This window comes from Phoca vitulina, unplaced genomic scaffold, assembly GCF_004348235.1.
Source record: "Phoca vitulina isolate PV1807 unplaced genomic scaffold, GSC_HSeal_1.0 scaffold36, whole genome shotgun sequence".
Taxonomy (NCBI): Eukaryota; Metazoa; Chordata; class Mammalia; order Carnivora; family Phocidae; genus Phoca; species Phoca vitulina.
The window spans coordinates 10,263,584-10,284,330 of record NW_022589739.1 but is presented as its reverse complement, the minus strand read 5'-3'; the positions used below and the strand labels follow the sequence as shown (position 1 = coordinate 10,284,330).

General features: G+C 47.7%; 3 protein-coding genes across 4 annotated transcripts in view; 2 read left to right on the top strand and 1 right to left on the bottom strand.

Annotated features, from left to right (window-relative positions):
- Nucleotides 1-1,330: 1,330 nt before the first annotated feature.
- On the bottom strand, nt 1,331-6,156 carry ARFIP2 (ADP ribosylation factor interacting protein 2). Its single transcript, XM_032427137.1, has 8 exons — nt 6,024-6,156; nt 5,104-5,244; nt 4,749-4,845; nt 3,924-4,042; nt 3,525-3,746; nt 2,862-3,019; nt 2,539-2,713; nt 1,331-2,096 (listed from the first exon to the last, which is right to left on the bottom strand). The coding sequence occupies exons 2-8, from the start codon at nt 5,200-5,202 to the stop codon at nt 1,941-1,943; spliced, it is 1,026 nt and encodes a 341-aa protein (XP_032283028.1). The 5' UTR covers nt 5,203-5,244; nt 6,024-6,156; the 3' UTR covers nt 1,331-1,940.
- A 128-nt stretch (nt 6,157-6,284) lies between these two features.
- Nucleotides 6,285-14,144, top strand: TIMM10B (translocase of inner mitochondrial membrane 10B). Of its 2 annotated transcripts, none has more exons than XM_032427242.1 (3): nt 6,285-6,377; nt 6,554-6,649; nt 6,823-14,144. In XM_032427242.1, the coding sequence occupies exons 1-3, from the start codon at nt 6,315-6,317 to the stop codon at nt 6,997-6,999; spliced, it is 336 nt and encodes a 111-aa protein (XP_032283133.1). In that variant the 5' UTR covers nt 6,285-6,314; the 3' UTR covers nt 7,000-14,144. The 2 variants fall into 2 exon arrangements, 1 of the variants encoding a protein (XP_032283133.1); XR_004302122.1 differs by having other exon boundaries at nt 6,342-6,381.
- A 4,742-nt stretch (nt 14,145-18,886) lies between these two features.
- The window catches only part of DNHD1 (dynein heavy chain domain 1), a gene marked incomplete at its 5' end in the record, with an annotated part of 79,131 nt that continues 77,270 nt past the window's right edge, over nt 18,887-20,747 (top strand). Inside the window, one exon of the mRNA XM_032426955.1 lies at nt 18,887-19,761. Within this exon, the coding sequence (XP_032282846.1) occupies nt 18,887-19,761 (875 nt within the window). The remainder of the gene's footprint in view (nt 19,762-20,747) is intronic.

Sequence of the window (20,747 nt, the reverse complement as noted above, 5' to 3'; positions counted from 1 at the left end):
CAAAGTGGGGCTTTGTATGTGAAGCACCCAACCTAATAATCAAGCTCCAGTCAGATAGCTGCAGGCTGACTCAACCCCAGAAAGGCTGCCTGGGAGCTGCAGTATCTGTGGCAAAGAACAAAATCAGGCTGCATGGATCTCAGTGCTGTGAGAACCTGCTGACTGGGTTGTCTTCTTCAGCCCTCCAGAGAGGTAGTGGACAATGTTGAAAAATTCTGGAGCTCTCCTGGGTCAAGGAGCACAGAAGTGATGGTACCTGGGCACTGACTGAATCAAAGTGCCATTGGGGAGATTTCTTGCCTCAAACAAGGTTGATATGGGCTCAACACCTGGGTGCACCCTCAACCTCTCATCCACATGTTGACTTCTGGCACCCAGCACAGGTGCTCCAATGCTTGTGAATGAGCCTCAGGATTCATGCTTGCTTTTGGGTTTGGGGCCAGGGTTACTAGGCTACCCAGTGTGAGGGGGCTTGGGTCTGTATAACACTAGTTCAAGCCTCATGAGGACTACTTTCCTCAACTTTAGATTTCTCCCATGTCATCAAACTCGTGCTTGAAAAAGCTTTACAGCTCCCTTTCTCCTAAGGGCAAAAGTCCTTAATCATAAGCCTGAACAGGCCCAGTGTGACCCCTCACTGCCCCACCTCTGTAGTCCTTCTCTAGCCACTCCCCTTCCACTTTTCATTCCAAACTGAATTCCTCCCAAGTCCTATCAGGGCCTTCACATATGCTGGCCTCTTTGCTTAGGTTGCTCTTCTATTCTTTGCCTGACTGTGTCTACTTGCCGTTCAGGTCTTAGTTTTCAAGGTGATAGCCCATCTCCACTCCAGTCTTGGCTAGATGCCCCTCCTCTGCACTCCCACAGCTCCCTGAACTTCTGTATCCTAGTACTCATCACTGCATTGTAGTTGCTTGGTTACATGTCTCTATCCCCCACTAGGCCTTAAGCAATGTGGGAAGGGACTGTGTTTTATTCACTGATGTATCCCCAGGGTCTAGAGCAGTGCCTGGCAAATAAAAGCACTCAGTAAATATTTGCTCTATGAATGAATGGCTGATGAAGGTCAGTGGGCCCAACCCCCTCTAGGCCCTGTGCTCTTAAGACCATAGCTATCTCAGTGCTGGTCTGAAGAGCAAATAAAGCTTTGGCTCCAGTTGGGGCTGGGGGAGGAGTAGGCTCTCAGACTGTTCCTGAAACCTGTGACTTCCAGCTATCTGGCCTCTGCTCTTCTGGCTTGACAGGATTTTGGTGTATGATTAGACTGAGCATTTCTCCACCCAGCCCACCCTCCTAGAGTCCCCCCACAAATTGACCTCACTGGGCCTGCTTTTATGAAAGGTTTATTCCTAGTGCTAGGTCCCAATCTTCCAGGGCTCTAAGCACAATTAAACTGGGTGGGTAGGTGAGGGGAAGCCCATTCAGATGCAGGGCCAGAAATGGGGCTCCCCATTATCCCCACCCCTTTGGTCCCAGTCCCCTTCTCTGCAATGGGGGACGCATAGAGGAGGGACAAAGGGTACTGGAGGCAACATCATGGCCCAGGGGAGCCCAAGAAGAGCTGCCATTGGCTGACAGGGCCTTTTGAGGCTCTGCCATTGGTCAGGGGGCACACCCCAGGATCTGGGGACAGGCCTGAGGAGTAATGCCATTGGCCAGGGAGTGGTTCTGTCATAGCCTTTGGCTGTGGAGTGGAAGGAAAAGATCTGGGAATGAAGCCCAGTGGCCAGGAAGATAAAGGACAGGGCAGCAGCTGCTGGGCCTGCAAGCCCCCACCCTACCCACAGCAGTGTGGGCAAAACTGGTGTCAGGCCCCAGCCAGGGAAAGGGAACCCAAGCCAGAGGGCAGGTGGCAAGGGATGTCCCATGTCCAATCTCCCCCACCCTGGGACTGCCTCTCCCAATGTCCTTCTTGATAGCCAGGTTTGGTTAGGAGCAGCTCACTGCTCCTCTAGCCAGGAGGGCTTCTCAGCTCCTGGAGGCCGCAGCTTGATGTTGAACTGCTGCAGGGTCTGCTCCAGCTGTTTCTGGTTCCCAGCAAAGTAGGCGGACACGGCATTGTGGAAGAGCAGCAGCTGCTTGTGCATCACCTTGATCTGGGGGTCCAGCAGGGTCAGCTGAGACTGGACTCAGATGCCCTTCTTGAGCCTGAGCCCAGACCAGGGGTACATGGATTCTGCTCTGATGGTGCTTTTAGGGTGGGGGCTGACCTCCACTAAGGGAGTCAAAGGATAAGGGTCAGTCTGATGGGAGAAACCTGACTTGATTTGCTGGGCTTGGGGTTCTGGTACCCCAGCTCAGGGGATGATTTTTCCCAGTTATGTTCCTGGGATCAGCAGCCAAATCCTCCAATAGAAAAGGGCCAGGGATTGGAGGGTGGGTGACTAGGAAGGTCCAGGGGGTGAAGGGGCTGGGGGAAGATCCCACCCCTTAGCCAGGCTGCATTTCCCCCATCCAGTACTGGTGAGGGTCTCAGGGATAGAAGGTCAGTGTTACAGATGGGAAGGTGGGCTGGGGTTAAAGGGGTGGGGTTGGCACCTTGTTTTCTTCCAGGAACTTGAGTTTGATGGCCACATCTCCCCGCAGCTTCTCATATTTGTCCCGATGGGCCTGGAAAGTGGCCTGGGCACTCTCGAGTCGACCACGCGTCCCTGCATCCCGGGGGCCTAGGCTCAGCTCCTCTAAGTCTGTTCGGTAGGCATCATATTCCAGCCTGGGGAAGGGGTGATACAGGCTGGTCTCCACCCCAGTGTCCTCCACACATACTCTCCTTTCCTTCCTCAGTTCTTATGACCCCAAAGCTCAAACTTCCACCCATGCCAGCCAACTCCCAGAACTCTAGGCCCTGCTGGTGCCCACACCTGGCAGCCTCATACTGTTTGACAGTCATGAGCGTGTCTTCCATGGTCTTGGTGACCAATGTGTTGATGCTAGAGACAAAGAAGTTCACAGCCCCTAGCAGTGTCTCTCCATTCTTGCACAGCAGCTTCTGTGTTTCTGCATTGTAGCCAAATTCCTCCTGAGGGCGGAAGGGAGGACAGGCCTTGAGCAACAGTTCCTACCTGACTAAAGCTATAGGGCCCTCATTCCCCTCCTCCCCAGGGAGGAAACAGCCATGGAAACTGGCAAAGGCTCTCTTAGCCAGAAAGTTAGTGGGGCCACCCCAGGGATGGCTGGGGTAGGAATGTGGGAGTGGGGTTCTCAGATAAGTTCACAGGACTAGAACAGGGAAAGCTAGTGCAGCAGGCAAGGGAGGGGCTCTGATTAGGCCGAGCACTGATGCAGAGAAGGGTTACTTGTGAGGCATCTAGTGTGCCGCCTCCCCCACCCCTCCAACTTCTGAACCTCTGTACAAACCCTTAGGCTGCCTCCACAGGTGAGTGCTGCTGGGGGTAGGGCTGGGCCTACCCTGGAGGGGTTCTCCCTCTGGGCTGCAGGAGGGAGGGAGGGAGGGAGGCTGAGGGCTGACTGCCTGGGAGGGCCCGGGCCCAGTCCCCCCACCCTCTTTGGCCTGACCAAGGCACCTGAAGCTCTGGGGACTTCTGGCTGAGGTCAGCAAAGGCGTCACCTAGTGCATGCTGGGTCTGCAGCAGGCTGTAGAGGTGGGCTGTCAGTGCCCGGCCCAGCTGCAGGACACTCTCATACTTGCGCTTCGTCTCACGCAGCAACTCAATCTGCAGCTCTAGCTCCAGGTCCACAGTCCGGGAGCCTCGGCCAAATCGCTCTGATAACAGCTGCTTTGTGCACTGATTGGGAAGTGGGGGAATAGGTCAGAGACCCTAGCACCCTGCCCCCCAAACAGGTATCGACCCTAGCATCCCCACACTCTTAGTCTCAGCCATAGATGGGATAGTGGCATCTGGAAGATGGGGAAAAGGTACCCAGGGGAAGTTTGGGGGAAGGGAAAAGTGCTTAAATCCCACCTTATATGTGTTGATGCCCCATTTCTTGACAATGTCAAACTTCTCTCCAGCGATGCCCCGAGCCACCTCATCTCCAGGTCCAGCAGGAGTGGTACTGTGAGATGGATGGCGGCCAGACCCTAAAGAACCAAGTTCTCTGACACCAGCCTCTCTCAGATAGGACCAGACATCTCTGTAGCTCCACCCATACCTCCCACCCAGCATATGAAAATGACTTCCCTGAAGTAGCAGAAACTAGAGACAATGAGATTCTCCTACTCACTAGGAAGAACTCATACTTTGTGCCCTGAGACCCAAATCCCAATATATATCTGGCCTCCTTCTGAGGTGGTGATGGGGGCTGGAGTGGGGGGAGGGAGTTGCTGGTGTACAGGGGCAGAGAAAATGGAAGAAAATATGCTGAGAATGGAATGGCAGGTCAAGGATGGTGGGTCCTGATAACAGGAAACCTCACTGACATTCTCATGTGGAATCCTAGTCAGTGTGAGATTCAAGGATATTTGCTTCTCTAAACTTTAGAGTCTAAAGCAAAACTCTGAGAAGCTTCAGAGATCCAAATCAGTCTCAAGCTCCAGAGCAGGGAGAACTTCTTTGAAACAGAGTTCTTAATGTGATTCGAGTGGTAGCAGCAGAGAAAGGACAAATGGTCACATCTCAGGGGCTAAATGGCAAGTGGGAGCAGTTGGACAACCCTGTTCATACTAGCAGACGTTCCCAAGATCTCCAGACATAATTCAAGCTATCTTAGACATATCCTATACTCCCCAGAACCATTCCCCTCCCTCTCTCCACTCAAACTTCCTGTCCTGTTCTGATCATTCATACCTGTGGGGATGAGTCCATCACCAGAGCCCCCATAGCCACCAGACACAATGCTGGTTTCATTGAGGTTGGGTCCTGATACCATCACCTGCTGGAGGTCCTATAGGCCAGAGAAGAGGGGGGCTTCAGGAACATTGGGGCAGCTGAAGCATTTGGGGGGTGAGAACAAGCTTGGATTGAAGCATCACAGAGAGAGCACACAAGGGAAGTCTGCATAGAATCAGAATGAAGATTTGTAAAAAGATTGGAGGGAGTTAGACAAGTTAGGGGAAAACTAATGGAATGGGGTGAGAACCCAGGGCTTTTGATTTAGGATTCCTAAATTGAAACAATATGGAGAAGAATCAAACAGAAGCACCTGCTCCAGCCCATCATCCTCAGGAAGCTGCCCAGCTTCACCGTTCCCATGGATGGGGATCTCCATTGTGGCTGCCTTCCCTAGGATCCCGTCCGTCATGGCTAGGGAAGGGACTGGAGTCAAAGTCTCCACCCCAGCGCCCTGCAAAGCCCAACACAGACAGTTCTGGAAACTGGCCAGTACTCCAGAAAGAAAGGTCTCCCCCACCATTTCAGAGATTTTAGAGGTTGTCCCAAGACTTGAGTATTCTGGGGTTGGGACACCACTCCTCTTCTCATGGATATGTATTTCTCCCCTCCAAGGTGCGTATCTTTCCACATGCACACCCAGGCCCCAGATGTCTTCTCATGAACCCCCAACCCCACCAGGATTCAGGTGATCATTCATGCATTCAATCATTCAACAGACATTGAATAAGTGCCTACTATGTGTCATGCATTATTTGAGGTCACAGCAGTGACCAAGAGAGATAAGGTCTGTGCTGTCTTGGAACTTATCCCCATGCAGCTGTTTCCCCCCATCAGATTAACCCCTTTCCAAGGCTCAGGAGCCTACTCCTCCCATTCAGGTATGCTCTCCATTGCTTGGCCTTTCACACTCCCTTAGTGTTTCTTCCCCTTTCCTTCAGGTGGTCTCCCCCTCCTCCATACCATGCACCTCCTCTTCCTCGGGCCCTCCCCCCCAGGCCTTAGTTGAATCAGTTGGTTTATGTTCTCGGCCTCTGGGGAAAGCCTCTTTTTCCCAGAACATAGTGATCCCTTCCAAAGTCAGTTATGTCCCCCAGGTGTGTCAGTCCCCGCCCCCCCCCATACACCTGGGCATCAGGTGTGTCCTCATCCTTCCCCAGGGCTCAGTGGCATCTTTCCCTCAGGGCAGGTTCGTGCGTTCAACTTCCCCTCGCCCAAGTATGTCCTTCTCACCTCGGGCCGGGCCGCTCTTCCCCTCAGGGCGCCAGGCCCGGGCCCCGCGGGGACCTCGGGCTCCAGTTCCCGTCGCGATCCTAGCAGCAGGTCAGGGACTCGGCGGAAGTGACGTCCCCTCCCGGGCAGAAGAAGCCGGCCACGTCGCAGATTATAAGGGCGGAAATGACGTTTGCCGGGGGCCGGGCGATCCTTGAGCCAACCCCTCAGTCCCTGGGGAGCCAGGAGACAGCACTTCCGGGGCGTTTCCAAGACGCTGTAGGGAAGTGACGTACTGTGCGCGGTGGCGCGATGGAGCCCCAGCAGCAGCAGCAGCAGCAGCAGCAGCAGCAGCAGCAGCAGCAGCTGAGAAACGTGAGTGAGTGCTAAGTCGCTGCAGGGCCATAAGTTCAGCTAGCACGCTTGTCCATTTGGCTGGATATCCGAGGGCTGGGAACGTCGGGTTGTGGCGTGCGGTCCTGGGAAACCTCGAGCGACGCGGCCTCGAGGTGCCCCTGTATCGCTGAGTTCTTTGTCCCCTTTTCTCTTAGTTGCGGGACTTCCTGTTGGTCTACAATCGGATGACGGAACTCTGCTTCCAGCGCTGCGTGCCCAGCCTGCACCACCGAGCTCTGGATGCTGAGGAGGTTAGGTGGGGAACTCTGTAGGGAGGTTCGCCGTAGACTCTTCCCCACCCCGACTTCCCCTGCCTCTGGCCCTGGCCTTTCCACGACCCTCGCCCCTAGGCTAGGGATGGGAAGGAAGGAGACGGACCCGACAGGACACCTTTGGCCTCTGCTTCACCCTGTCTTCCTTCCAGGAAGCCTGTTTGCACAGCTGTGCTGGGAAGCTGATCCATTCCAACCACCGCCTCATGGCCGCTTATGTGCAGCTCATGCCTGCTCTGGTACAACGCCGCATCGCAGACTACGAGGCTGCTTCAGCTGGGCCAGGTGTTGCTGCTAAACAGTCCGGAACCTCACCATCAGGCAGCTAGCCCTCCCCAGCCCCAGGAAGGGAGGCACTGGATGGACCCTCAAATTGAAGGAGCCAGTGGACCTTGGGCTGGATGCAGCCTGTATATAGAGCGAGGGGTTTCCTGAGAGCTGGGTACTATTGCTCCTTTTCCTGGAGCCAATAAACCCGCTTTTACTCTCTTTGGTTTATGTTCTGGGCGGGGAAGCTTTGCCCACTGTATTGGCACCATCCTTTATTCTGTCAGTTAGTGCATATCTGTTGGCTTCAGCCCTGGCAGTGGAGAAATTGCCTTCTCTGTGTAGAAGGAAAACCTTAACATTCCCAGGCACCTGGTTAAAGCAAGGTCTGTGGGTACAGTTTTAATGTTAGTAACATCAACAGGAAGTTGATTCCTGCCCAGATGGCAGAGAAAAATGAGACCTCTTTCTAGCTGTCCTTCACTTAAATCTGTCTGACTTAAATGGCTCATTTGTGAGCCAGGTGTACATTCATTCATAACTCTTTTTGTGGACTCTAAGGAATTCTGCTAGATGTAGGTAAAGGAGATAACCAAGGACAACAGATCAAGAAATCACAGACAGAAGGAAAAAAAAAAAAAAAGAAATCAAGGACAAGGTATTTAGGCAGTGCCTCCTGGGAAGTCAGTAGCCCCAGAACAGAGATGAAACCTCTAAGAATTTTGGGGTGTTCTGGAACTTCAACCATTTCCCAAGTTGTTACTTTCTTACTATTTTCTCTCTACCCCAGGATGAGTGGTAAAGCCTTTACACCAAGGTCTGTGTGCTTTTCTTCAGGAGCAGTCAGAAAGGGGAAACTTGGGGGACCATATTCTGCAATATAGCCAGACCTGAGGGACAGAAGCCCAAGGGAGAAGTAGACAATGGTGGTTATGGGGAAAAAGGGATAAAGCAAATCCTTGGGACCGCTTTATCGTTACCTGCATGTCTATAATTTCAGCTCTTCCATCCTCTACCCTACATTGTTCCCGCTGTCCCTGTTATTTCCATATTGAGTCTCTCCATTTTTCTCTCATTATTCCCCTCCTTGTGAAATTTACTTCTGTATTCAGCAGTCTGAATGGCCTATCGCTCCATCACCGCATTTTCTTGCCTCCCTTATGTCCTTTTCGTATCATTCCAGCTGTTTTATCTTTTCTGTTCCTCCATTCAGACTGCTAGAGAAAAACACAGCTGTGTAATGAACGGCACTAAATATTCAAGGTCTCCAATTTCAACCAAGCCCTCACTACCAACAAGCAACCCTTTGTGGCTTCCTGGTGTATTTCATCTCCTAATCACCATGGCAATTACTTTACACCTTCACTGTTCTCCTTATCCCCCACTTCACGTCCAACTATTCCCCATCAGGTGACCTTGTTTCATTTTTTACGGAGGAAATGGAAGCTCTTAGACATTGGCTCCCACAATAATAAAAAAAACTCTTTACAACCACCCACAGAGCAGACATTTTTCCCCCCTGTGTGGATCAGGAAGTTGAAATTGTCTAGTAGCAGACCCTTACAGATACAGATCTGACTTTAAAATCCATGTACTTTTTACTACACCAGGCTGCCTCTCAAAATATCCATTGAGCCACCCAATTTGTATGGGTCCTGATACTGATAAATGTCCTGCTTTAATCTTTATAGCAAAACTACAAGTAAGAGATATTATCTCCACTTAATGGATGAGGAAGCAAGAATCCAGAATGTACCAGAACCCTGTCTTATACATAGTTAACCTCTTGAGAAAAGTGGCTCCAAACAGCTTTTTGCCTCTTTAGCTCCTAAATCTTGAACAGAAGGTTTTGCTAGGAACATAAAAGTTGCTGACCAGAAACTTCCCTACTGAGTAGCTTTGTGTCTACCCAATAAAGTTCTCTCCTTGGAAAGCATAACTACAGCTAAGACAGCTTGTGAACTTAACCAATCCAAGATGGTAATGGGGACCTGGAATACTGTGGTGCTGGTGGAAGGACTCTTCCACATGGACATTTGTATGTATCCTTGCAGTAAATTTCCATTGTGAATTGTCTGTGTTTCCATGTCACATAATTACTACTTGCTGGAGAAGGGCTAAGAACAGAACTGTCTTGACTTTAGAGGCTATGTTCTTTGAATTTCTAGAGTTTATCTTTGCTGCTCATCTGCACCCAGCCTGTCCCTAGGCTTGGAAAAACAAGTATCCCTCAGTGTAATCCATTAGTTAATCCCTTAAGTTTTTAACCTCTTCTTTTCTGTTTATAAACATGTTCAGTACTTAGGAGAAAAACCCTACTCCTGTTATCCATCTTTTATAATCACTGACCTCTCCCTCAGGTCTTGCCATAAAGTGGTATCATTGGTGTAATGAGAGCAGTATGATGTTTTAAGCACAACACAAGAATAAAGTTAACAGAGCTCTCTTAACACAAATACGTATTAGAGACAGAGTTGGTATTGCCATTGTGGCTTCAGAACTTAACGGCCTACTTTGTAAAGTCTGATTCCTTTGAGCCTATTCAACTATACCACCCTCTCTCGTTACTTGTCCTTAGTAACCACAGCTCTCCTACTTTCCTCAAAATAGCTAGCCCTTGGTCTTCCTATAACCCCCTGATACTTTAATGTTACCAGACAGTCCATTCAGTATTTTGGTTTCTTAGTTCCTTGCCTCAGTCTCCAATGATTTCCACTCTTGTCTTAGCCACCCACTCCCTTAGTTATGTCCTGGCCATTGTCATTACCCCAAACTGCTCCATCTTTAAAACACTATTACTAGCATCTTATTTACTGACTGTATTCCTTCTACTTTGTTTATTGATATATTCCTTTACTATTGTTCTTTGATTTCACTGGAGCATTCAAGCTATTGATTCTACTTTCCATTAACACCTTCTGTCTTTAGATTCTTGTCCAGCTTAAATTCCAGTTAATTCTCTTGGAACAGACTAAATTTCTTTGTCATCTCTTTGTTGGACTCAGATAAAATGAGGCATTTGTCTGTCTCTGCATTTGGACAGCTAGCTAAAAGCCCAAGGAAATCACTATAGAGCAGATTTATATCACTATGAATTCATGGTTACCAGCATCAAATGGAGACTCAACCCCTATAATCCCACTAGATTTTTCCAGTCACTGCTCCCTGCAATGACTACTTCAAATCAGTATTCTTAAGCCTCTTATTACCCTCACTATTCTCTTCAGTGTTCTGCAAGTAACCTTATTTTTTAATTCATAGGTAAAAGTAGAAGCTATCAGTTAGGAGTTCCCACAAAGTCTCACAACTTGGTCACCCACTTATACCTGCATCATTCTCTTCTTTCCCTCCATCTAAATAGGGCAAACGTGCCTCAAAGCCAGTGCCTATTCCTGCTCTGAATCCTAGTCCTTTCTTTGGGAATCTCTAACTTTTTCCTATTTTACTATATTCTCACCATTGTTCAAACATGCTAAAGACTCTCCTGTTAAAACAAACCACTACCTTATTTCCCCTCCAGCTATCATCCTATTGTTTTCCACTTTACAGCTTAACTTCTTAAAACATTTGGATACTGTGGCTCTCTCCATTACCATTCCTCCACCCAGTCTATTTTGACTTCTACAATCTTTATTCTATTGAAATTGTTCTTGATGAGGTCACCCTGGCCCACCAAATGACTCATATCCCTGATTTCCCAGTCCTCAGTTTACTTTACTTCTCAGTAGCATCTGGTACTATTGACTAGTTCCTCACCATTGGCAGTCTTTCATTGGTGTCTGTGACCCACTCATGGTTCTACTACTACTTTCACCATGCTTTATAGCCTCCTTTGAGGCTCACCTGCTTCCAGCCTTTACATCTAAAGGTTTCTCTAGGGCCTCTTCTTTCTCATTTTTCTAGGATTGTGTCCTCCCCACTCAGCTTCAGTTACTCCTAGATCTCTCCTCTGAGCTACTTGATTGACATTCCCACTTAGGTGTCTCAAAAATATCCCCAACTCAGCATGTTTTCCTCATCAGCTTTCCTCCTATAGCTAGTACTCCTCCAGTTGCAGAAGATAGAAACCTCGCTCAGTTGCCAAATCCCATCTGTGTACGTTTTACGTTTCTAGATATCCCTTGATTCTATCTGCTTCTCCCCATTTTTACAATCTTCCAACAGTGTTACTGCAATTGCTACTTTACCTCATATCTACTTCTGCATCCCTCCAATCTCTTCTCCATTCATAGGCCAGAAAACACAAACTGAGGCTTAAAACCTCACAATAGCTTCCCATTCTTAGGATAAGAACGCATTCTACATGTGACCTCTGAGACCGTGCACGATCCCATCCCTGCCCACCTCAGCTTTATCTTATGGACTATCAAACACTGGACTGTCAGTATTGTTTGTTGAACTGAATTGAGCTGCACCTCACTTGCTGCCTCTCTCCTCTCACCACACTGCTGTCTCCATTCTTCTAACCTGTCAGGTACCATTCCATCTCGGGGCCTTTGCACCATTTCCTGGCTTGCAGTGCTTTCCTCTCACTTTACCTACTCATTCTTGAGTACTTAGTGTGAATGCTATTTCCTCACATAACTCTTCCCAGACTCCAGCTCCATAATTCCTCATGTTTGGGGCATGTAGCACTTCTAACAGTTGGTAATTACATGCACCATGAGATCACAGTCCATGGCTGTATTGCTCACCATTGTACCCTTATCACAGTCCCTGGCACATAATACGTGCTTGGTAAATATTTGTTGAATGAACATTTTGCAGTTTCCTCCCAGCTCAGTCTACTATTTACGTAGGAAGAGAAAGGCTGAATATCGAAAGAGACAGAAACGAGTCTGCATTTAACTTTTGATGTTTTGCCAATGATTTAGAGGTGTTTTTCATGCCTAATCTCACTGGTTGGTATCTTCTGCCCTTAATAGTCACAGATCAGTCAACACCTGAAAGCTTCCATCTGGAGCAAATCAGTCATTCTAAGTTTTCCACTCAGTTCCTAAGCATTATAATTCTGCTTAAATATTTCTTGAACGCTTTCTTTTCTCTCCATGTCCTTTGTCACTACCTTGATCGAACTTTCGCCTATGGCACTGGCAGCCTGATGGCAGCGCATCTCTTCTGCTCTCGGAACCTTGATCGAACTTTCTTCAGCTCTTGTATAGATTACAGCAGCAGTCACCTAACAGCTTCTTCCTTGAGCCTGGACCCCTTTGATTAGTTAGCATTTAGCTAAGGTATATGTAACAGAGACTAAAAATGACAGTGGCTCACAAACTTTTCCAAGTAAAAATCTAATCCAAGACTGGTGTGACATCAGTCATCCGAGAATCAAGCTACTCCTAAGCTTTCTGCTTGTTGTATCAAAGGTATGACTCTCAATCATGTGACCCAGGATGGAGCTTTACTTTGCACACAAACATTCCAAGGGGAAGAATGGAGCAGGGAGTGGGTGAAGGGGCATATCCTCCTCCCTTTAAGACACATCTGAAAAGTTGCACATCAGAAATTTGTCATGTGGTCAGGCCTTGTTACAAGGGAGGCTGGGAAATGTCACTTTATTCTTACCAGTCATTTTTTTACCCAGTTAAAAATTGGGAGTTCTGTTACTAAGGAAGAGGAGGAGAATGGCTATTAGGAGACACCTACCAATCCATTTTCCATACTGGTCGAGAGTGATTCTTGCAAAATACAAAAATAATGGTACTCATCTACCTAACACCTTCCGTCACCTTCAGACTCTAGCGTCACAACTGAGGCTTTCTGTGATCAGGTCCCAGAAGATCTCTCTGGCCTCATCTTCAACCCTCTTTCCTCAGTTTTTGATTCTCATACCCTTGGTATAAAAGGATCAATTTATTTGTGGTGCTCAGACACATCATGCTAATTCTGGACTCTGTTTTTCCTTTTTTGGGTATGTCCCACTTTAGTCCATATATTCAGTACTTCACAAATACCTGAGTGAGTGTATTTACCAACACTGTTAAGCCCTGCAGATGCAGAGGTGAATGAAAGAGATGCAATCCTTGTTCTCTTGGAACTTAACACAGATATGGTGAAGGTGAATATAGAACAAGTACTCACAACTGGTGAATGTTACAAGGAAGAAATATGTGTTGTAATGGGAACATACAGTAGTACTAACCTGTGTGGGGGATGAAGGAGAGCTTCCCAGAGGAGTGATTTGGAACCTAAGATCTGAAGGATGAAATAGAATTTACCAAGCAAAAGACAGGGGGAGGGCTACCCTCCTTTCCTTCATGTCTTTGCTTAGATGTCTCATTTTTATTAAGGCTTATTCTGATTACGCTATTTAAAATTGCAACCTATCCTCCCTTCAGACACTCCTGATCCTCTTTATTCTGCTGTTTTTTCCATAGTACTGTCATTTCTCACATACTATATAGTTAAGTTACTTTGTTTTTTTCTTTTTAATTCTGGATCAAGATTCTAATAAAATTTGTTCTATATACTACCATGATCATACAAAATTATTTATATTGGCATTGTCTCCTGCAGTGTTTTACATACATTACTGTTTTTTTTTCTTTCCTGCAAGACTATTTTAGACTGTTATCACCCATAAACAGTCAATAGTGTAGACTTTTGGAATAGGCTTGTTTTATCATCTAATCTAAACAGGTAATTTTGCAGGTAATTCTCTTCCTTCAGATTCAAGATATTATTTTCTTTCCCAAGATTAGTGATTTATGTTCTCTAAATGTGATTCTACTGAAGAGGTTGAAGATTAAGATCACTAATATTTCTATGGAAATTGAGACTTTTAAATCACATCCTATGTGTTTGTTGGCCAGTCCGTGATTCATAATTATACTCTGCCTAGGTTCTATTTATTTTTATTTTTATTTACCTTTTGGTCCCCTTCACCCATTGGTGAAATGGGTAAAGGGGCTCATTTTTATTATTTATTACTTGTAACTCCCACTAGAATTTACATTCTCTAAGTCATAAATCAGGAATTTTGTCAATGTTATTGCTTTGTAGACTGATATAACCAAACATCTAAAATAGTACCCAACACAGTTGATGCTCAATAAATATTTGTTGAGTAAGTGAAGGCAGGAGAGAGGGTTCCAGAGCAAAGGTCTAGAGCTTGGCTTTAGAGAGAGGAGGAACATCTCTTATTGGTAACAGGAAGGATGGAGGAATGGATAAAGCAGATCTAAGTTTTTTTTATTGGTATTGAGAGATTGAGAGAGTTTCTTTTAAATATCATGTGTGATGGTTAGTGTTATGTGTCAACTTGGCTAGGTTATAGTACCGTTATTTAATCAAACACTAATCTAGGTGTTGCGGTGAAGGTATTTGATAGATGTGGTTAACATCTACAATTAGTTAACTTTAAGTAACAAAACTACTCTTAATAATGAGGGTGGGATTCATTCAATCAGTTGGAGACCATAAGAGCAGAAAGTGAGATTTCTCAAAGAAGAAATTCTGCCTCAAGACTGCAGCATTAATTCCTGCCTGAGTTTCTAGCAGCCTATCCTACAGATTTTGGACTTACTAGCCCCCACAATCATGTGAGCCAGTTCTTTAAAATAAATCTATCTATCTACCTACTTACCTATCTATCTATATATTGTGTGTGTATCCTCTAATTTTTTTTAATAGGAGTTGAAGTTATCATTGGAGAGTAAAACAAAAAAATGGAAGATGAGAGAGTACAGGTTTGAAATAGTATTTGCACAGAATGGAAGAGTGGACTGACGCAAAAAATATAGTTCAATTTTTAAGTGGTGTTGAGGGTTCAGTAGAGGCTACTGAACAGATTCCCTTCTGTCCTTGTCTGTCTAGAGAACCGTTGTTTTAGGGCCATAAACTTCAAGACTTGCTGTGACTCTTTGCCCTTTCCAGAAAGGGCTGCCCTTATTCCTGCCCTCACTGAGCACTACTATTCACTGAGCACTTGTTCACCTTTATGTAAACAGCATTTGGTAGGGTGCCACAAACAGCAAAAACACATAGCTTACACATATCAACTATATCAAGTGTTTATTATTGACCAGGCTCTATTCTAAGCATTTTACATGCATTAACTCATTTAATCCTTACAGCAACCCTGCAAGGTAGATACTATTACTTTCATTTTACAAAAAGAAAGAAAGAAAGGAAAAGAAAAGAAGGAAGGAAGGAAGAAAGAAAAAAAAAGAAAGAGAAAGAAAGAAAAGAAAGAAAGAAAAAAGGCAAAATACCCTACAACTAGTGAGTGGTGGAGTCAGGTTTTTAATCCAGACAGTCTGACTCCAGAGGTGATCCCCTTTCTCATCAATGAAGATTGCTATACATTTATGCATTTGTTCCACAAATATTTTCTAATTACCTACTCTTGGTGCCAGCACTAGGGGATGGGGATAGAGCAGAGAGCAATCAGAATCTCTGCCACCATGGAGGTTATGTTTCTAGTCAGGGGAAATAGACAATAAGCAAATAAAGATTTATATAAGATGGCATTAAATGCTGTGGAGAAAAATAATGCAGGGTAGGAAGGATGAGGAAGGTGGGAACAGTGTTGTTATTTTATGCTGGGTAGTCAGAGAAGTCATTTATGAGGTCTCTTTAAGCAGAGACTTGAAATGAGGGAATAAGGCTTGTGGACATCTGGAAGAAGAGTGTTCGCTGTGGTATAAGCCTCCAGTTGTCCCTCAGTATCCATTGTTCCCTTCTTCCTTTACTAATAGAACCCCTTACTTTTATCTGGCCACATGGCCACTGAAAATAAAGATTAGATTTTGCAGCTTTCCTTTCAACTAGGTGTGTACGTGTGATAGAATAATGTGTGCATTGCCAGATTGTGCCCTTAAGAGTAAGGCTGTGCCTCCCCCTCTTTCCTCCACTGACTGGGATGGGACCTAGCAGACATGCTGGTGAACTCTCCTGGACGTTGAAGATACGGAACTTCCTTGGAGAAGGCAGAACAACTAAAAGGCTGCTGTATTAGCCCTCAAGCATTTCTACTTGGACAGTTATGTAAGAGGAAAAAAAACTTCTATCAGGTTCAAACCACTGTATTTTGGGATCCTTTTGTTATTACAACATATGTGGTAGGCAGAATTTTAAGATGGTCCTGAATTTCTCACTCCCTGTGTGCACATCCTACATAATCCCTAGGACTATGAGTATGATAGATTTTACTTATGTGATCAGCTTATATTATATGGCATACCTGACTATAAGAAAGGGATATTATCTGGGTGGGTCTGACCTAACCACATGCACTTTTTAAAAGCAGGGAGATTTCTCTGGCTGGATGCAGAAAGATTCCAAGCTTGGGAAGGGTTTGAGGCACTGTTGCTGGCCTGAAGATGAATGGGCCATAAGGCAAGGAAGGTGGGTAGCTTCTAGGACCTGAGCATGGCCCCCAGCTGATGGCCAGGAAGGAAACCAGGACCTAGTCCTACAACTGCAATGATCTGAATCCTGTCAACAAGAATGAGCTTGGAAGGGGATTTCTCCCCAGAGCCTCCAGATGAGAACTCAACCCAGCCAGCATCTTGATTTCAGGTTTATGATACCCTGAGCAGAGAACCCAGCCAAGCCATGCTGGACATCGATCTACAGAACTGTGACATACTAAATGGGTGTTTGTCTTTAAGCTGCTTAGTTTATGGTAATTTGTTACACAAGCACAGCAAACTTGTACATGTCCTAATTGGTACACAGTAGAGATGTACATATGTACATATGCTCTGGGGTGGGAGCATGCTTGGTGTGATCCACGCACATCTCAAGTGGAGTGAATAACGAGAGAGTAGAAAGAGAAGGTCCCAAAGGTAATAGGCAGCTGATCACATAGCAACTTGGAGACCATCTGGGGCTTTGGCTTTCACCTGAGGGAATGAGATGATAAGGCATTAGTGAGTTTTGAGCAGAGGAGTGACGAGCTGCCTGTATTTGAAAAGGGTCACTGGCTGCTCTGGAAAGAACAGATAGTAGGGGCAAGGGTGGAAGGAGGGAGTCCCGTTAAGAAGGCTATGGAATAATCCAGGTGAGAAGAGATAGTGACATAGGCTAAGGTTGTAGCACTTAAGGTGGTGAGAAATAGTTGGATTCTGGATAGATTTTGAAGCTATAGCCAACAGAATTTGCTAAAGGAGTCAACAAGGGATGTAGAGTGAAGTGGGAAGGGAGGGAGGGAGAGAGAAAAATCAAAGGTGACTCCAAGGTTTTGACCCAAGTAACTGGAAAAAATGGATGTCATTTTGGGGAAGGCAGTGAAAAGAGCAGGTTTCTTTTGCCCTTGGGAGAGGGGTGGTAGTTAGGAGGCTGGTTTGGACATTTTAAGATTTTAAGTTTGAGATCTTTATCAGATATCTAAGTAGAGCCAGTAACTAAGCAGATGGATGTACAAATCTGGATTGCAAAACAGAGGTGGGACTCTATCATATGCTGAATTTCTTTCTTTCCCTTTCTCTCTTTCTTCGTTCTTTTCTTTTTTTTCTCCCTCTTTCCCTTTCCTTCCTTCCTTCCTTCCTTCCTTCCTTCCTTCCTTCCTTCCTTCCTTCCTTCCTTCCTTCCTTCCTTCCTTCCTCCCTTCCTTCCTTCCTTTCTCTCTTTCTCTCCCTCGCTCTCTCTCTTGCATCATTCAGAACTTCCCACCCTCGATTTTGGGCTTGCTATGATCAAAGATTTTGTCTTATTATGGGTTTTCTTGAGGGGGTCGGTGAGGTGGGGTTGGTGGATATATGGATGGTGTTCGGGTAGGGTCCCAAAGACATAGCTTTTTGGTATCTGGCGCTAGCTTAGACGCTCAGTGAATGGATAAATAGGCACACGGATTACACCTTACCACGATTCCCTCAGGGTTGCTACTTCCCCAGATCAACCGTGTCATTCGTTTTCATACCCAGCCAGGCTGATCGCCTATTCCCAAGGTATATGGGCAGCCAGCAGGTTAGACCTGGGCCGAAGGTAGCCCTTCCCTGCCTTCCTTCTAGCCCCTCGCCCCGCCCTTGTGCGACCCCGGCCCAACACCCCTAGGCGACCCCTCCCCTTTCCGGCTCCTCGGCTGTTCCGCCGGCGTTCTGGGGTGGGGGCTCAGGCCTCTTGGGACCGTGTAACCGTTTAACAGCTGGAAAGGGATGGAGCTGCGGGTCAGGCCACAGCTTGCAATCCGCTGCCCTTTGCCCCTAGACCACCCTCTCCACTGCCCCCAGGAAGATCCCCTCCTCCCGCACTCCCATGGACCTCCCCACTCCCCTTCCCCCTCTCCTCCTCCCCTTCCCTTTCTTCCTCCTCCCTTTCCTCCTCCCTTTCCTCCTACCCTTCCTCCTCCTCCTCCGCGCTTGGTCCTTTGCCACTTTTTCCTCTCCACAGTCCCCCCAACCTCATCCCGACCAAGTAGTGCTCTGTGCTTTCTGCCCTCAACAGCCCCCGACAGCCCATGGGCAGATGGGACTGGGGCTTTGCGGCCTCTGAGTGACGACCTGTCTCTCCCCTTCAGGCCATTGCCAGGCTCCACTCCCAGTGACGGTTCCTTGCTGTTACCACGGTTCTCTGAGTGAGCCCTCTACGGGTGTGTCAGTTTGCCTCTGCAAGCGATCACTCCTGTGTGTGCCAGTCTCTCTGTGTGGGCAGCTGTGAGTGGCGTGAGCCTGTGCTTGGGACCCAAGTCCCAGTTCACCAATTTCTCCAACAGGCAATTGGGATGGAACCTCACCAGCACATCAGTCTCTCTTCCCTTCCATTGCTTCCTGTACCCCTTAGGCCAGGTGAGGGGAACTGTACCCTGGGTGGTGGGAAGGAACTCTTGTGCAAAGAGGGCCCCCGCCTGTTTTGGGCCTGCTTCTTACCAGAGGCTTTGGGGAAGCTGTAGGGAGAGTTGTCTTCTGCTGTTCTGGCTCTGCCTGCAGCTCCATGCATTTCCCTGTCCTCACTCTTTCCCCTTCCCCCAGCCCCTTAGACCCTGACCATCCCTGGCCCAGAGCCTAAGGCCCCTTCTCTGGCTCCTCTCCTGGGCTGGGCCAAGCAGGTGAGACCCAGCAGCCAGGAGCCTGGAACTGGCAATCAGAGCCTGAACAGTGGGCGAGGTCAGTTCGACAGCAGCTGAATGCCCAGCTCCTCTTGGTCTCAGAGTGGAAGGCAGGTCCGTCTCCTGAAGACGCGGCGTCTGAAGACCGTGAATCCCAGCACGCCGTCTGTGTTCCAGAAGCAGAAGAGCAGCCCCAGGACCATCAGAGGCAGCAGAGGAAGCTCCTGAAGGCAGTGAGCCAGTCACAGCAGCCCACGGTGCTGGAGCTCCTGGTGGCGGAGCTCCAGACTCTGTTCTCAGCTGTGCTGCAGGACGGCAGCCCCGCAGCTTGGCACTACCTGCATGCTGTGCTGCGTCTGCTGCCTCCGTATCGCGCACTGCTTGTGGGTCGCCTTGATCTGCTGCCCTTCCTGGAGCAGCTGTCCCAGTGGGCCCCCTGGGTCCAATCCCAGTTCCAGCTGGACCTGCTAGATGCCATTGAGCAGGCCTTCCCCCCAGATACCTCTTTGTTAGAGGGTGCCTCCCATATTGAGTGCTGTCCCCAGAAGCAGAAGTTCCATCATGGGCCCCCACGCCCAGCCTGCCCTTTTGTGCAGGCCCGGTGGGGTGGGCAGCAAGTAGGGGAGGAGTTGGCTACATGGCTGCGACCATTGACACTGCCTGAGCTACAGCACAGCCTGGGTATTGTTGGTGCTCAGGTGGCGCTGAGAGAGGCCTGGTGGCTAGATGGCCTTAGCCTCCTGCCCTTGGCACTGGCGACAGACATCCCCATACAGTATGAATGCAGGGGCACTGACAACGCAGTGGAGGAACCTGTTGGAAGAACAGAGACTAAGTAAGTGAGGGACCCAGACTGGGGCTTTGAGCGGACGAGAAAAAGAAGCTAGTTTATGGGTTCCTCTAGGGTCACTTGGATGTCTAGAGCCAGATCGCTATTGATTTTAAGCATTAGCCTGACCCCAAGCCATGCTGGTCGAAGCTGCTTCTCTCTTCCTTTTTGTCTGCAAATAAATTGAGTGGTCTTACTGTTCATCCCCATTGGGCAATGCAGAAATTCATGAAAATCAAGAGTCAGCTATAAGGAAGCCAAAGCTTCAGAAAACAACTTGAGTTTCCAGAGTGTCCATTCTTTCTCAGATGGTGCTAGAAGCTTCCTTAGTTCTTTTTCTTACTCATTCATAATCCCTGAGCCTCGCCTCTGGGCCTACCCAGGGCTGGGTGCTGGATGTTGGGTACAGGTCCTTCCCTCAGGGTGTTCCTAGGTGAGTGCATGTCTGAGGGACCTTCCCACTCATGTCTACGGGAGCTAAGCCAGCCCCAGAGCAGATCAGAGTTGGCAGCACTGCCAAATGGGACTTTCATTCTGACCCTTCACGAGTCTCTTCCTGCCCTGCCGGTGTGGGTATCCTGGCCCCTTGAGTGCTGATTGTCCCCCCGCCCCATCTCGTTCTCATTGCTTCTTTCAGGATTTCACAATACCTACAGAGACCTCCTCTTCTGAGAGTTCTCTAACTCTAGTCTAAGAATTTCCCCCCATCCCCTGGCCTGATTTTCTAAGTGCTTTGCAGCTTGTCTAGGACATATTCACTGTGTGGGAAGAATAGTAGCTTTACCTTTAACCTAGGTTGGCTTCCTCAGTTTTCGCTGTAAGTTTATGGCTGGGTCAAAGTTTTTCCTAAAAACTTAGAGCCATATGGTGGACAGATAGATAGGCTCCTGCGGCCCTGATGGAAGGGGCCAGTGCCAACAATTTATGTCTTCAATACCCCCAGGAGACTCTTTCTTTTTCAAAGACCTGCCCTGTGCTCTGAGTAGGTTTCC

Coding starts and splice junctions, on each gene's coding strand:
- ARFIP2 (XM_032427137.1), bottom strand. CDS start 5,202: ATGACGGACGGGATCCTAGGGAAGGCAGCCACAATGGAGATCCCCATC. Junction 4,846..5,103: donor AGGATGATGGGCTGGAGCAG/GTGCTTCTGTTT, acceptor TCTGGCCTATAG/GACCTCCAGCAGGTGATGGT. Junction 2,714..2,861: donor AAACAGTATGAGGCTGCCAG/GTGTGGGCACCA, acceptor CCCCTTCCCCAG/GCTGGAATATGATGCCTACC.
- TIMM10B (XM_032427242.1), top strand. CDS start 6,315: ATGGAGCCCCAGCAGCAGCAGCAGCAGCAGCAGCAGCAGCAGCAGCAG. Junction 6,378..6,553: donor AGCAGCAGCAGCTGAGAAAC/GTGAGTGAGTGC, acceptor CTTTTCTCTTAG/TTGCGGGACTTCCTGTTGGT. Junction 6,650..6,822: donor GAGCTCTGGATGCTGAGGAG/GTTAGGTGGGGA, acceptor TCTTCCTTCCAG/GAAGCCTGTTTGCACAGCTG.